The 15,658-nt window shown below is 44.7% G+C and overlaps 1 protein-coding gene across 4 annotated transcripts in view; it reads right to left on the reverse strand.

Annotated features, from left to right (window-relative positions):
- The window catches only part of MALSU1 (mitochondrial assembly of ribosomal large subunit 1), a 29,106-nt gene extending 25,480 nt beyond the window's left edge, over positions 1-3,626 (reverse strand). For all 4 annotated transcript variants that reach the window (XR_009520600.1, XR_009520599.1, XR_009520598.1 and 1 more), the window contains exons 1-2: positions 3,330-3,626; positions 1,365-1,543 (exon numbers count right to left, since the gene is read on the reverse strand). Coding sequence is in view for 1 of the 4 variants with exons in the window: in XM_060020386.1 (XP_059876369.1) it covers positions 1,365-1,543; positions 3,330-3,585 (435 nt within the window). In the remaining 3 variants the exon portion in view is untranslated. The remainder of the gene's footprint in view (positions 1-1,364; positions 1,544-3,329) is intronic.
- Between the last annotated feature and the right edge of the window lie 12,032 nt (positions 3,627-15,658).

Here is a 15,658-nt window from a genome sequence, read left to right on the forward strand (position 1 = left end):
TACTTATTAGTGTAGTCAAATTCACAGAGACAGAAAGCAGTATGGGGGACACCAGAGGCTGGGGGAAGGAAGAATGGGAAGTTATTGTTTAATGTGTACAGAGTTTTTTGCAAGATGAAAAAAGAAAAACGTTCTGGAGATGGATAGTGGTAATGGTTGCACAACAATGTGAATGTAATTAACATCACTTAACTGTACACCTAAAAATGGCTAAAATGTTCAGTTTTGTAACGGATATTTTACCATAAACAAGAACAAAACTTTCTTGACCTTGCATTTTTCTCCCTCATCTAAAATTTTTGCAAAAGGAATTTCTATTCCCCTCCCTTGCTCTTCCACAGAAACTTTTTCTGAAAAATCTCTCATTCTTTTTATATCTCCAAGTCCAATGGTCACTTCTAAGTCATACTTACTCTGTCTTACTATTACATCTGACAGAGACCCTAGGATCCTGCCTTTTAACTTCTCCATGCCCCCCTAGTTCTCTTACTCTCCAACTACCCCCTCTTTGTTTGTTCTGCCTTTGTTCTGCCATGTTGCACCAGGGTTTTGTTCTCAGCCCCTTATTTTATCACCCTTCTCTAGGCAATCCCAGCTATTCTTTTGGTCTTAACTGTTCCCTCTCTGACCAATTTTCAACAGGGTGAAAGAAGTATGTTCCCCTCTAGAGTGGTATCAGAATCAGCTTCCAAGTACGTTTTCTTCCTCATTCTGATTCCTATTCAGTCTAGTTGGAAAATGAGCTTCCTTCTCTTTCCTCAACTAGACCTGTGAATTTGGAGGGTAAGAACTAAATCTTTTCATTTTTGTCTTCCCAATACCCAGCACCGTGCCTGGGAACACTGGACATGCTCAAACATTTGAATTAAACTCTAGGCCAGCACTATCCAATAGAAGTTTCTGCAACTATGGAAATGTTTTATATTTGTGTCCAGTATGGTAGCCATTAGCCACATGTGGCCACCAAGCACCTGAAATGCGGCTAGTACAACTGAAGAACTGAATTTTTAGTTTTATTTTATAATTACATAGCCACATGGGGCTAGTGGGTGTCACATTGGACAGTTTTGCTCTAGAAATCCCTCTGGGTTATACTGTCTTCCAGCCTGCCTCAGGTAATTTTTTTTTTTGTATTATTTTTCTTGTCACAAGAGACAAGAATGTAAAATATCTTGACCCACTAAGGCTAGATATTGGTCCCCATAACGTTCACTATCAAAGAACATAAAACACTCATGCAAATTCTAAAAATCTGGGCTTCTTATATAATCTTAGGGTTTAGTTTTTAAATGCTGCTCTTCCGCCTGATGCATTGACACTATTCCATTAAGTTAAAGGTTCCAAAGAAAAAGAAAGCATCCTACCATTTTCACAATGTAGTAGGCCATGGCATGTAAGTGTCGAGTAGAAGTTCCACTACCAATTACAAAGTAATCTGTATATTTCATTTCTGGAGGAACCTTGATGACACAAATGTCTCTGGCATTTTCTTGCCTCAGAAGTGAAACCAGCATATCGATGTCAAACTTGGGACCAGTATGATCTGAAATGCACAAAGATCTGCTTTTGTCAGGTGGCCAAGTAAAGACAGACACGATATGCACCCAGAGATGCGGGCAGCTGACAGCGAAACCATCCCTCCATGAAGGTGTTTAGGCCTCCTGGAAGTTGAAGCTGGGCACTGTTTTCATACAGCACTGCTCAACTTATGGGAAGGGTGCGCAGGTCACACACAGCCACCACACATATCCTTTCCTATTAGCACATGCAAGTAGAACCAGACATCAGCAACGACGGCTTTCTGTTCTAGTACCTGAGGAAATGAGTAACACAGCTCAAGCAGAGAACTGCTATTCAAAGAGAGGAGGGCTTCCCTGGTGGCATAGTGGTTGAGAGTCCGCCTGCCGATGCAGGGGACACGGGTTCGTGCCCCGGTCTGGGAAGATCCCGCATGCCGCGGAGAGGCTGGGCCCGTGGGCCATGGCCACTGAGCCTGCGCACCGGGAGTCTGTGCTCCGCAACGGGAGAGACCACAACAGTGAGAGGGCCGCGTACCGCAAAAAAAAAAAAAAAAAAAAATCAAAGAGAGGAAAACGGGAATTCCCTGGTGGCTCAGTGGTTAAGAATCCACCTGCCAATGCAGGGGACACGGGTTCGAGCCCTGGTCCGGGAAGATCCCACATGCTTTGGAGCAACTAAGCCTGTGCACCACAACTGCTGAGCCTGCGCGCCACGGCTGCTGGGCCTGCGTGGCACAGCTACTGAGGGCCGCGTGCCTAGAGCCCGTGCTCTGCAACAGGGGAGGCCACCGCAGTGAGAATGCCGCGCACCACAGCGAAGAGCAGCCCCCGCTCGCTGCAACTAGAGAAAGCCCATGCAGAGCAACAAAGACCCAACACAGTCAAAAAACATAAAATAAAATAATAATAATGGTTAATATAATAATTTTTAAAAGGGGAGGAAAACTGGAGCACAATTTGGGGAGGTGGTAATATTTTGGGGCACATTAAATTGAATTCCAGCCACAAAGGGTCACAGAACTAGAACTGTGAACTGGAAGGGCTCTTGGGTAGTATCTGTCCACAACCTTCATTTGAGAGAGAAACTGACAACTAGCTGAGTAAGTGTGTGGCCCCAAATCTACCAATCGGAGGGTTAAAATTTTAACAGCAATTCTCATTTTGAACTCTCGAGGTTTTCTTACAATGCCAGTTGGGTTCATGTAACAACTGTTATCTGTGAAAACCGTTTTTTGTTTTTCCTCTAGAGATTTAGATATTCAGCTCTTCACCGTGGTGTATAAGAGCCTGTGGACTTAACAGCTCTCTTCAGTTCTAAAGCTGACTCCCAGGGCCCTAGTGGCTAACCTCTCCCTCTCATACTACATCCTTTCACAGGTGTGATCTGTTTACCACCTCTCAAGTTTCTAAAAGCTTACAGTACTTAGAGGCTCTTAACTTGGCCCCATCTCCTATTAGCGCTTCTTACGCACCCCTGAGCCCCCAGACCCTGGCTCTTCCTCAGAATCCTCAAGCCCCAACATTCTCGACAAGTCCATTTCTCGGAACCCTAGACAAAGTGTGAAGGGGGATGAGGACGGTGAGGTGGTGATGCCAGGGGTCCGACGTGGCCGTTCGGACAGACGCCTGGGGTTTGGGAGACTTCAGTCCGTCTCTTGACCTCACTGTGAAATGCAAAGTTGGTGCCGACAACCTTTGCAGTCCCTTCCAGTTCTGCTCTGTAGGAGTTTTGTGACCCCATGAGAAATGCAAAAAGAGAGGAACTCAGCCTCTTTAGCTGGGACCCGGCTCCCTCCTCCTCGCCCGTACCTCCGGTGCCTGACTCCGGGCGCCCCTCGCCGGCTGTTCCCTCCGCCCGCTCCTCCAGGCCCGGCCCGCCGTGCAGGCCGCGCGCTCGGTCGGGGGCCGGGCAGACCTTGCCGAGCGTCGGTCCCACCGGAAGCCGCCCCACGGACAGCAGCCGAAGCCTGAGTCCCGCGGCCGCCGCGGGCCACGCTCCCGGGGAGAAGGCCCGGCGCCACAGGAGCACCCCGAGCCGCAGCGCCACGCAGCCCCGCGACCCCATCGCCGTCGCCACGCGTCGACTCACGAGGCGGGGCTTAATGGGGCTCGAGCGGGCCTGCGGCTTACCATAGGCCAGGTCAACGCGGCAGGGCTTGGAAAATTGACGTCAGGAGCGTGGGCGTGGCCAGGGCCAGAAGGTGGGGCCGTGGGCGGAGTGGGAGGAGGAGGGTAACCCGACAGTGACCCGGAAGAATTTAGGGATTCGGGATTAGGTTTTGTAGGCGTCAAAGGACTAGGATTTCACTACACGCCTTGCGTTCCCCTGCACCATACTGACGCGTTGTGTCTTCCTTGAATTGTTCTTATTTTTCCTTGATGTCTCCGTTCACTGGAATGTAAACAGCATGAAGGCAGAATTTTTTGTTTTTATCTGTTCTCTCCACAGCACCTAAAGCTGAAAGTACGGAAGTTGCTTCTGTTGATTAGACTGGAATTAGGACATAGCCCATTACCAAAGAAGTTGTCAAGATTCCCTTGCAAATTTGAAATCCCATGAGGAACATCTGTTATCCTGGGCGGGGGTTGGGTGGGAGGCAGAGATTAAGGACCATTTGGAAAACGTTCTTAGTAGGTCAGCCCTTCAGGGACACTCCCCGAATGGAGTTATTTTATGCTAATGGACTGCGCTGTGGCGCTCACCTCGGTGAGAATAAGGAATGCTGAGTTGCAGTTACAGTATTGAATCCTAGGATGTGAGAGCTGAAAGAGACCCAGGGAGGAAAAATGACTTGCCTGTGGCCAAGCTGGAACCAGCAGCTGTTTCTGTACTCCAGCCTGGTAACTTCTGAAAGGAAGAGGCTAGTAGAAGGGGGCAAATATCTCGGATGCCTGGAACAGTGCCAAGCACATAGTAGGTACTCCAAATGCTTGACACATTACTTAATTTCTTTTAAGGAAATAACTCCAAGCATTAATTTTTAAAATTAAAAACTACAGAAACTAATATGAGCACCTGTGTGTACCACCCAGAATATTCACAATTGCTTCAAGTTATTTTTGAAAATAAGAATAAAGTGGTACAGATAAAGTTAAGTCTCATCCTCTTCACTTCCATTTCCCCATAGGCATGGATTTGGTGCTTCTTCCAGCATTTGCCATCAGTTCTGCATTTCCACTATTTTTTCTGAACACCCCAAACCTGCTTTACCACCTGTATTTGCCATCTCATTTAATGGGTCATCATCCCCCCCCAAATCTCCTAAATTCTGGACTGCATTCACTGCAGGATCTTCCTGCAACAACTATTCCATTCTCAAATCCTGCTTATGCTACACCTCCAAAATACTCTTTGAATCCAACTTCTCATCTTCATTCCCACTGTTCCTTCCTTAGTCTGAGCCCTCAACATCTTTTGGCGAATTACTGGGACAGCCTCCTACCTGGCTCTCCTGTCTCCAATCTGTCTCTACTCTTTCCATCCTCCATGCTGCCCGCTAAAATTAATTTAGCCTCATCTGCTTTTTGCTGTTTTCCAAACACAAACCTTTCCATGCTGAGCTTTGCACATACTATTCCATTCCATTTTTTTAGAGTGCCCTTCTTCCACCTTTGCACATGACAAACTCAGAAACCCCTTCAGAAGCCCTTCATCCCTTTGTTCATAAATGTCTTTAACATTTACCATGTTCGACTGGATGATAACCCGTTGGAAAAGACTTAGATTTATTTCCAGCTCTTCTGTTCACTCGCAGTGTAAGACTGAAGTGACTCAACCTCCCTGAGCCTTTTATTTATCGCCTCCTCTCAGCTCCTTCTCTAGCTCCTACAGAACTGCTGATGTGACCCCACAATATTTGGACTTTCAAATACAAATATATGATACTGCTGACATTTACTCTAATCATCATCTCTCCTGTCTGGAAGCTCCCAGTGGGCAGGGACTATTCACCTTTCCCCTCCCTGCCTTAGCCCAGCACCTGGCACTGGAATGTTTCTTGGCCTTGGTGAGGGTCCTTGGGGAGGTCGTGAATCACAAGTCTACTCAGAATGACCCATTGTATGCAAACTGCACATCAATGTGAGAAGAAAGTACACCCTTCATTGTGAAGATGAGTACAAGTAGGGCTGGTAGCTTTCAGGTCCCTACCAATTGCTGTAGGCTGTGGGAGAAATGATAGCCTGGGTGCCCAGAGGCCCAGCTCCGGATTGAGCAATGGTTCTGAGATCTGAGGAAACAATGCTGCAAGAGGTGGGAATGTGAGCCTGCACTTTGGTCCAACAAACAGGCTCATTGCAGAAATGGTGGAGGAGGTTCTTCCCACATAGGAGCCTCCTACTTTGAGAGGCCCCTGGTGGGGCTCTGGAATGCCCTCAAACCACAGGCTCCATGCTTCCTGGGACACCAAGAATTCATCGCATTGTAGACCTCAATGCCCACTCCAGGTTGTCCTTAACAGCACAGAGGGCATGACTGCCAAGCCAACAGAAAATACATGAGCAGGCAGGCAATGCAGACTCCATGCTCCACTGGGAGCTTGGGGTGAAGAGAGCCAGACAGTGCCTACCCCTAGAGTTATAAAACAATGAGTCCCTGTTGCTGAACTTCTACTTAAAAGGATTTTCCCTCTTCCAATTAGGAGATCTACAAAGAGGAGGACAAAATAATTTTTAAATAGAAATACACAAACTTAGCATATCTAGAATTAATTAGATGTATATAAGAGGTAATTTTAATCCTAGCCCTTCCCCCTGCAAGGTCTCCTGAGGCAAAAACAGTACAAAGAGAATGGCAATCTGAGAAAAAGGATGAAACTTAAACGAGGCAGGGATATTCACCAACGGCTGCAACTGCCCAGCTGTGGAAGGAGCTGCCCTGTGAGGTGGGAAGGGTAGCTGAGCTGGAGAGAAGTGGTCCCCACCTATTTAACGATAATGAATAACTAAAAACTGTGGCTCTTTGAATATTAGTCATTGAACACACGCATGACAAAAAGGTGTTGTGAATGAAACAACGTTTTTAAATAAAATTATATTGAATTGCAGTACATTCTTTGCAACCAAAAGGTCCAGAGACTAGGAAACACAGATACATAGTAAACCCACGCATGGGGTAAGCAAAGGTTGGACTTGATAAACTTCCTAGTCCCCAAACTACATGAATTCAATCATTTATTAAACAATGATGTGCCAGTTGCAGTGTTACGAGCCCCAGAGTCAAGTGTGGGTACACCAGGAAAGCTTGCTCAGCCTTTCTCTAGTTTAGCCTGCTCTGTTCTTCCTCTCTGTTCTCTTTGAAGCACATCCCTGAGGTACCTCTGCTGTCATCTCCCAAACCAGCACCCCTGCCCTCTCCGCAGTTCCTGGGTCTAGCTGAAGAGGACATTTCTCTGATTGCAACTTCCCACCTTCCTACCTTCCCATGAAGCTCCAGGAAACAAGTTCGGGAACCTCTTGGCTTTGCTGCTAACAGGACAAACAGGAGGCTCCTCAATTAACACACCAAGGATGGTATTAAGATCCACTAACTTAAAAGTCCTTGTGTGGACTTCCCTGGTGGCGCAGTGGTTAAGAATCCACCTGCCAATGCAGGGGACACGGGTTCGAGCCCTGGTCCAGGAAGATCCCACGTGCTGCAGAGCAACTAAGCCCGTGCACCACAACTACTGAGCCCGCACATCTAGAGCCCGTGCTCCGCAACAAGAGAAGCCACCACAATGAGAAGCCCACGTACCGTGACTAGAGAAAAGTCTGGGTGTGGCAACAAAGGCCCAATGCAGCCATAAATAAATAAATAAATAAATTTTAAAAAACCAAGGACTGAAAACAAAGTCCATGCTCAACAGCAGATGGCTCTGTTTTCAAGCGGGGGTATTTTGCATTTCTGAGAACCTCTCTAATGGGTAACAGCCTTTTCCCCAGAGTCTTCTTTTCTTTTAATATTTATTTATTTGGCTGCGCAGGGTCTTAATTGCGGCCTGCAGGATCTTTAGTTGCGGCATGCGAACTCTTAGTTGTGGCCTACAGAATCTAGTTCCCTGACCAGGGATCTACTGGGAATTCGGAGCCTTACCCACTAGGCCCCCAGGGAAGTTCCTCCCCTGAGTCCTTACCAGGTTGGAAGAAAGACCTGTAAAAACTGCTTTTGTTAATTAACTTTAAGGACTTGGTGCTGACAAGCCTGGTCTCCAGAATCAGAGATTATGAGAAACTGCTGTTTTGGAATCATTTCAGTGAGAAAGGAACATCCCACTCATGCCTGAAGAACGGGAGGCATGTGGGTCATTCCACACTGAGAGCGGGTTTTGGTATCTCACCTTCTCTAGGAGCAGCACTTCAGATAAAGGGCTTTCAGAGACAATGCTCCGCATTTATCTCAGCTTTGCATGTCTACTGAGCAAGGCCATGGGTCTGCTTCTCAGCCCTGCTGGTAATCAGACGGTGAAGTTCCTAAAGGAACCCGAAGCAGTATTAACACCCAGACTACACAACCCTCTTGAATGAGTGACCAGTGACATCCCCAGCCCCCTGAACCTCCTCCGTGGTATTAAATAATGACTCAGAGGCTCTGTGGCCCTCCTGACCCCCAAAACCAAATCAGAGCCCCGCCACTCCATCCGACCGACAAGTCCTTGAGTTGTTTTCTTTCAGCCCAAACCTCCTTTTGGATGAGCCTCTGATTTTTTCTGATCAGGTGTGTTGACGACCCAGTAAAGAATCGGCTCAGCTTTTCCTTTTTTTGATCCCAGTCTTATGAGTTTCCTCCCTTTTGTTTATTGCAAGACTTGAGCGGATAAGTGTAACCCCTGACGGCTAACCTCCCAAGGGGTGGTTCAGAGCAAACAAGCTCTGCCTCCTCTGATTGGATCCCCAACGTGGGTTGCTTTCAGTCTGGCTCCAAGTCACCACGGCAGAAGGGTGCCTGGAGGAGCTGAGGGGACACCTCACAGAGTGGTCAGGTTTGAGCCTGAGACCTCACCTTTACAATAGCGTACCTTTGGGCCACACCTGAGGACAGCAAGTGACAATACACATTCATTCCCACTTGCAGCAGATCAATCCTCCTATCTCCTTGGTGGCTTCACAAATCCATGCCACAGAAGATTCTGAGAAGTGTAACCTTGAGTTTAGGAGCACTCCAGGCTGATCCACTCAGGCGTCTTAAAATGCAGAGGGGCTTTCTCAGCTCCCTGGGAGTCCAGACATTGTGTGAGTGGTTTCTGGGGATCCTGCATTTCCTTCTGGCTCTCTTGGTCGTTATTTGCTACTGATGCAGCTACTGCTGTCAGGATCAAGGAGACAACATCAAATGCATAGTCTTTTAGGGACCAATAACATTTCTAGCATTTGCAAGGCTTTACTATATTCATTTATTTATCCTAAACATACTTTTCAGCTACTATATTCCAGGCACTGTTCTAGGTGCTGCAGACAGGATCCTTGGCCTCACGCGGTTTCCTTTCTGGTTGGGGAGACAAATAAACAACAACAATAACAACAAAAGCCAGGCAGTTACCATCTGGTGGGATAAGTGCTATGATGGGCATAAATACAGGCTGCCATGGGAGCATTTAGTAGAACGACCTAACCCAGACTGGGTGGGTGAGGTCAGGGAAAGCTCCCTGTCTTGAAAGCAAACAAACAAACAAAAACCTAAGATTGAAAATCTGTTGAAGCTAGATTAAGTCTTTATAGTGGTTTCTCTCTCCTTTTGTATGCACTTGAAACTTGCTACTTAAAAAAGTAAAAACAACACAACAGTAACAAACTCTGCTCACTGTTTCTGACTATAAGTATTATGATTCTCATTTCTAGAAGCTTTTGGGAAGAAGTCCGTTTAGCCAATGTTGATGGTTTCTTATTCCCTTAACACACTTTCAATTTCCTCTTCTATAGCATTAAGTGTATGACACATAATAAATTTATGTTTTGTATCTGATCATTCCAATATCTTCAGTGGTTGCCAGCCCGACTCGTTTATCGTTTTTGCTGACTCATTCATGAAGGATTGTTTGCACATGTGTTTAGCGAGTTACTGTTTTGTTTTGCTTTGGTTTTTAAAATTTTATTTATTTATTTTTGGCTGCGTTGTGTCTTCGTTGCTGTGCGCGGGCTTTCTCTAGTTGTGGCGAGAGAGGGCTGCTCTTCTTTGCAGTGCACAAGCTTCTCATGGCGGTGGCTTCTCTAGTTGCGGAGCACCGGCTCTTGGCGCGCGGGCTTCAGTAGTTGTGGCACACGGGCTCAGCAGTTGTGGTTCACGGGCTCTAGAACACAGGCTCAGTAGTTATGGCGCATGGGCTTAGCTGCTCCACAGCATGTGGGATCTTCCCAGACCAGGGCTCAAACCCGTGTCCCCTGCCTTGGCAGGAGGATTCTTAACCACTGCGCCACGAGGGAAGTCCCTGCTCTTTCGTTTTTTAATTACGATCCCATGTTTCTTGAGGTTTTATCTGTGGAAATTCTCTAAAGCTTAGAGTTCCTAAAGAGAAAGTTTGTAGTGCTTCTGCCAGGTATATGGAGCCATTACTCACTCACCCAGGGCCACTTTAAATGAAATGTTTAACTATGAGTTGTTTTCAGTGTGAATACCAATTCTAAAACCACATGAGTACAGGCTTGTGGTTAGGAACTCTCAGGGGGAATTGTTCATTTCATTCCTCACCTCCGCACCCACCATCAGAGTTGCCAGCCAGCTCAACCAAACATCCCCACTCTCTACCTCAATGGGGTAGATTTTCTCTATTCCACCCATCAAGGATATCTTTCCAGAATTCTGGCTTTATGCAAGAATGTGGGGGAGGAGAGTGTCCTCCCATCCTGCCCCTTCTTCATTTGTTTATCTTTAACCCAAAGAGCAAGTGTTTAAACCCAAGCTCTAGCTCCCTAGGGGTGTGGGCGTACCCCTGGAAAGAACTCTGACTTCACTGCTTGATTTCTACTGTTTTCTCTAGATCTGCGTTTTTTGAGATAGGTTCTGGTCATGAAAGCATCTCCTTAGTTTCCTGCCAGCTCGATCATACATTAAAAACATGTTTTTATATCTTATTCAATATTTTCAGCTGAGTTGTAGTGGGAAGAATTTCTTTGGGCATCTGGTCCATCTTATTGCTGGGAAGAGAATCGACAATTGAGATTTTATCTTTTTTAGTCCCCCGAAAAGTCACTTTCGGCAGACACTAAAGATTCCCCATCACATGGGAAATAGCAGGTAACCCCTCTCGATTTGGCCTATCTCGATTTCAGCCGCGCTGTGCTGAGGAAAGGCCTTCTGAAGAAGGAAACTGGGCCCTGCACCCTCAGACAGTCCCGACTCCTGTAAAAGTCCCCTTGTTGTAGGACCAGTCAAAGGTCTTGGAATCACTTGAAGAGCCATAGTGCACTGAGTTGTTGTTATTGTTCTAACTCTATAAATTGTGATTTTTTTCCAGAAAGAAAAACTTTCAAATTGCCAAATGTAAATCCCCATTTCCAAGGATAAAGTTGCCCTGATTGCTTGCGAAAAGCAAGAACTTAAGGAGTACAGATGTTTTTATGGCTCTAGGTTAATTCATTATTCTTCTTCCCAATACTTTACCAACGCTTAGAAAAAAACCTTTTTCTTTTGGAAAATCAAGTGTATATGGTGTCTGAAGGTTAAAAAAATATATATCAAGTTTACATGCATAGTAAAACAGGAATGCAGTGGATGAACTTGACATTGAGGAAATTAGACCATTTTCTGCACTTAGAGAATCATCCAAAGTCCAGAACCAAAACCCAATGTCTAATAGTCAGGGTATACCTTTTATCTTTTTCTTTAAACTTAAGGAGGTACCAGGCAAACAGGATGATTCTTAAATAATCAAGAAGAATCTTACACCCTGAGAAAACCATAATTCAAAAAGATACATGCACCACAATGTTCATCTCAGCACTATTTACAATAGCCAGGACATGGAAGCAACCTAAGTGTCCATCAACAGATGAATGGATAAAGAAGATGTGGCACATATATACAATGGAATATTACTCAGCCATAAAAGGAAATGAAATTGAGTTATTTGCAGTGAGGTGGATGGACCTAGAGACTGTCATACAGAGTGAAGTAAGTCAGAAAGAGAAAAACAAATACCGTATGCTAACACATATATATGGAATCTAAAAAAATGGTACTGATGAACCTAGTGGTAGGGCAGGAATAAAGATGCAGACATTGAGAACAGACTTGAGGACATGGGGAGGGGGAAGGGTAAGCTGGGACGTAGTGAGAGAGTAGCACTGACATACATACACTACCAAATGTAAAATAGATAGCTAGTGGGAAGCTGCTACACACCACAGGGAGATCAGCTGGGTGCTTTGTGACCACCTAGAGGGGTGGGTTAGGGAAGGAGGGGATATGGGGATATACGTATGCATATATCTGATTCACTTTGTTGTACAACAGAAACTAACACAGCATTGTGAAGCAATTACACTCCAATAAAGATGTATAAAAAATTAAAAAATAAAATGTTGAAAATACAAAATTAAAAAAAAAAGAATCTTAATCTACCTCATGTCAGGATGTAGGAGTTTTAAAAAAAAATCAGAGAGTTTACTTTGCCCTTCGTTTTCTACAAAATATGATTCGTAAGAAGATGGCTTCCCCTGTGGGGGGCTTCCTGACTTAAGCCACAGTGGGGATCTTTGCTTCCTTCTTTTTGCTCCCATTTGCTCTCTTTAGGGCTCTGAAATAACATGGTATGATCAAATTAAGACCTAAACACTTCTCTCGGGAATACATTGCAAAAATGTTAGAGTAGCTACAGCTGGGACAAGACGTCCTCATGTTGGGCAAATCAGAGTGGCCTGGATTGACCGTAAGACAGTAAATTTAAGGCAACAATCCTAAACTGAAAGGATCCCAGTTGAGAAGCATTCTAAGCCTGTGTTCTCTTTCACAGAGCACCCCCTGCCTCCACTTTTCTTTCTTCCTGAAATGTCCAGACTCTAGGCTGCACAGGCAATGACCATGGGAAAAACACTCAACAACACGGTGCTTTCAGCTGCCTGAAACACCCACGCTTTTCACGCTGAAAAACCACACAAAGACTCTTCCCTTGATCAAGACAAAATGACTTGAACTCTGCTTTGCTTTTGTTTTCACACTGGGTCTGCTCTCCTCTGCCAGATGACCACATCAAAAGTGGTTCCCCTGGGGAAAGCATAGGCAGACCACTCTTTGACAAAAATCGAAACTCTTTTTCGATCCATCTCCTAGAGTAATGAAAATAAAAACAAAAAAAAACAAATTAGACTTAATAAACTTAAAAGCTTCTGCAAAGCAAAGGAAACCATAAACAGAACGAAAAGACAACCTACAGAATGTGAGAAAATACTTGCAAACAATGTGACTAGCAAGGATTAATCTCCAAAATACACAAACAGCTCATACAGCTCAATATCAAAAAAAACAAACAACCCAATCAAAAAATGGGAATAAGATCTAAACAGACATTTCTCCAAAGAAAACATACAGATGGCCAAAAAGCACATGAAAAGATGCTCAACATCCCTAATTATTAGAGAAATGCAAATCAAAACTACAATGAGATATCACCTTACACCAGTCACAATGGCCAACATCAAAAAGTCTACAAACAATAAATGCTGGAGAGCGTGTGGAGAAAAGGGAACCCTCATGCACGGTTGGTAGGAATGTAAATTAGTACAATCACTATGGAGAACAGTATGGAGATTCCTCATACAACTAAAAATGGGACTACCATATGATTCAGCAATCCCACTGCTGGGCATATATCCAGAGAAAACCATGATTCGAAAGGATACATGCACCCCAATGTTCATTGCAGTGCTATTTACAATAGCCAGAATATGGAAGCAACCTAGCTGAATTTAACTGAATCACTTTGCTGTACACCTGAAACTAACACAACATTGTAAACCAACATAGTCCAATATAAAATAAAACTTAAGGGCTTCCCTGGTGGCGCAGTGGTTGAGAGTCCGCCTGCCGGTGCAGGGGACACGGCTCCGTGCCCTGGTCTGGGAAGATCCCACGTGCCGCGGCGCGGCTGGGCCCATGAGCCATGGCCGCTGAGCCTGCGCGTCCGGAGCCTGTGCTCCGCAGCGCGAGAGGCCACAAAAGTAAGAGGCCCGCGTACCGCAAAAAAAAAATAATAATTAAAAAAAATAATAAAACTTAAAAAAAAAAAAGAAAAAGAGGGAATTCCCTGGTGGTCCAGTGGTTAGGACTCCACACTTCCACTGCAGGGGGCACAGGTTTGATCCCTGTTTCGGGAACTAATATCCTGAATGTCGCCTGGCGAAGCCAAAAAAAAATGAAAAAAAGAAAAAGACACATGCATCCCAGTGTTCACAGCAGCACAATTTACAATAGCCAAGACATGGAAGCAACATAAATGTTCATTGACGAGAAATGGATAAAGAAGATGTGGTACATATATACAATGGAATATTATTCAGCCATTAAAAAGAATGAAATAATACCATTTGCAGCAACATGGATGGACCTAGAAATTATCATACTAAGTGAAGTAAGCCAGAGAAAGACAAATATCATATGATATCACTTATATGTGGAATCTAAAAAAATGATACAAATGAACTTATTTATAAAACAGAAACAGACTCACAAACTTAGGAAATGAACTTATGGTTACCAAAGGGGAAGAGGGGGAGAGGGATAAATTAGGAGTTTGGGATTAACATATACACACTACTATATATAAAATAGATGATCAACAAGGACCTACTGTATAGCACAGGGTACTCTACTCAATATTCTGTAATAACCTATATTAGAAAAGAATTTGAAAAAGAATAGATACAGGTAGATGTATAACTGAATCACTTTGCTGTACACCTGAAACTAACACAACATTGTAAATCAACTATACTTCAATATAAAATAAAAATTAAATTAAAAAACACAGAAACCTAAACCAAACCAAAACAAGAGTGGTTCTTCTGGGAGTGACAGAGTTGAAATGTGGGGTTCTATTTTTTTTTATAAATTTATTTATTTTTATTTATTTTATTTTTGGCTGCATTGGGTCTTTATTGCTGCGAGCAGGTTTTCTCATTGCTGCATGCAGGTTTTCTCTAGCTGTGGCAAGCAGGGGCTACTCTTCATTGTGGTGTGAGGGCTTCTCATTGCAGTGGCTTCTCTTGTTGCAGAGCACGGGCTCTAGGCACAGGGGCTTCAGTAGTTGCAGCATGCGGGCTCAGTAGTGGCTTTCAGGCCCAGTAGTTGTGGCGCACAGGCTTAGTTGCTCCGTGGCATGTGGGATCTTCCCGGACCAGGGCTCAAACCCACGTCCCCTGCACTGGCAGGTGGATTCTTAACTACTGCACCACCAGGGAAGCCCAAAATGTGGGGTTCTTGAGCCATGTTTCTCTGAGGTCTCCTACCTACATGATGACAGGATGGCTCATGGTGAAGCTTCCATGGGTGTGGGTGGTAGGAGTTTTAACTAGGATAATTAGCCTATGTGTGGCCATAAGTCTCCAGCCATGCCATTGACACAGTGGCTGACCTTCTGCCTCTCATTCTGTGCTGAAAAAAATAAAATCTTAGCTAAAGACCTGGAGTTTGTGGGATTTAAATAGTTGAGAACCAGCAAGTTGCCTCAGAGCAGCCACCTAATGATTATTGATTTCCGTTAAATTGTTTCGAAGGGCTTTCTGTGTCAGGAAGGGATTGATGAAGCCCTCTAGGAACGGTTCAGAGTCTAAGACCCAGTTCTGGGGACTTATCATGTAGTGGAAGAAAAAGATACAAATGTGTGAGATAGGCAAATAACAAGAAAGGAGTTAACTAATAGTATATACTACAACAGCATGATGCCTTGTAGCTGTTTTAAGATATGACTCCAAATTCTTTGAAACTTTTCCCATTGAGAGGTTGGGTTTATGTCCCCTCCTCTTAAGTCTGGATGGGCTTGTGAGTGTTCCAACCAATAAAACACGGCTGAAGCGACACTATGTGACACATGAAGCTAGGTTAGAAAAGGCTATGCCGCTTCTGCCTGGCTCTCTTGAATGAACCCTCTTGGGACATTCCCTCACAGAATGCAAATGCCACATCATGAGAAGTCCAGGATACATGGAGAGGCCACATGTATGTGTTCCTG

The sequence above is a fragment of the Delphinus delphis genome, chromosome 9, assembly GCF_949987515.2.
Source record: "Delphinus delphis chromosome 9, mDelDel1.2, whole genome shotgun sequence".
Classification (NCBI taxonomy): domain Eukaryota; kingdom Metazoa; phylum Chordata; class Mammalia; order Artiodactyla; family Delphinidae; genus Delphinus; species Delphinus delphis.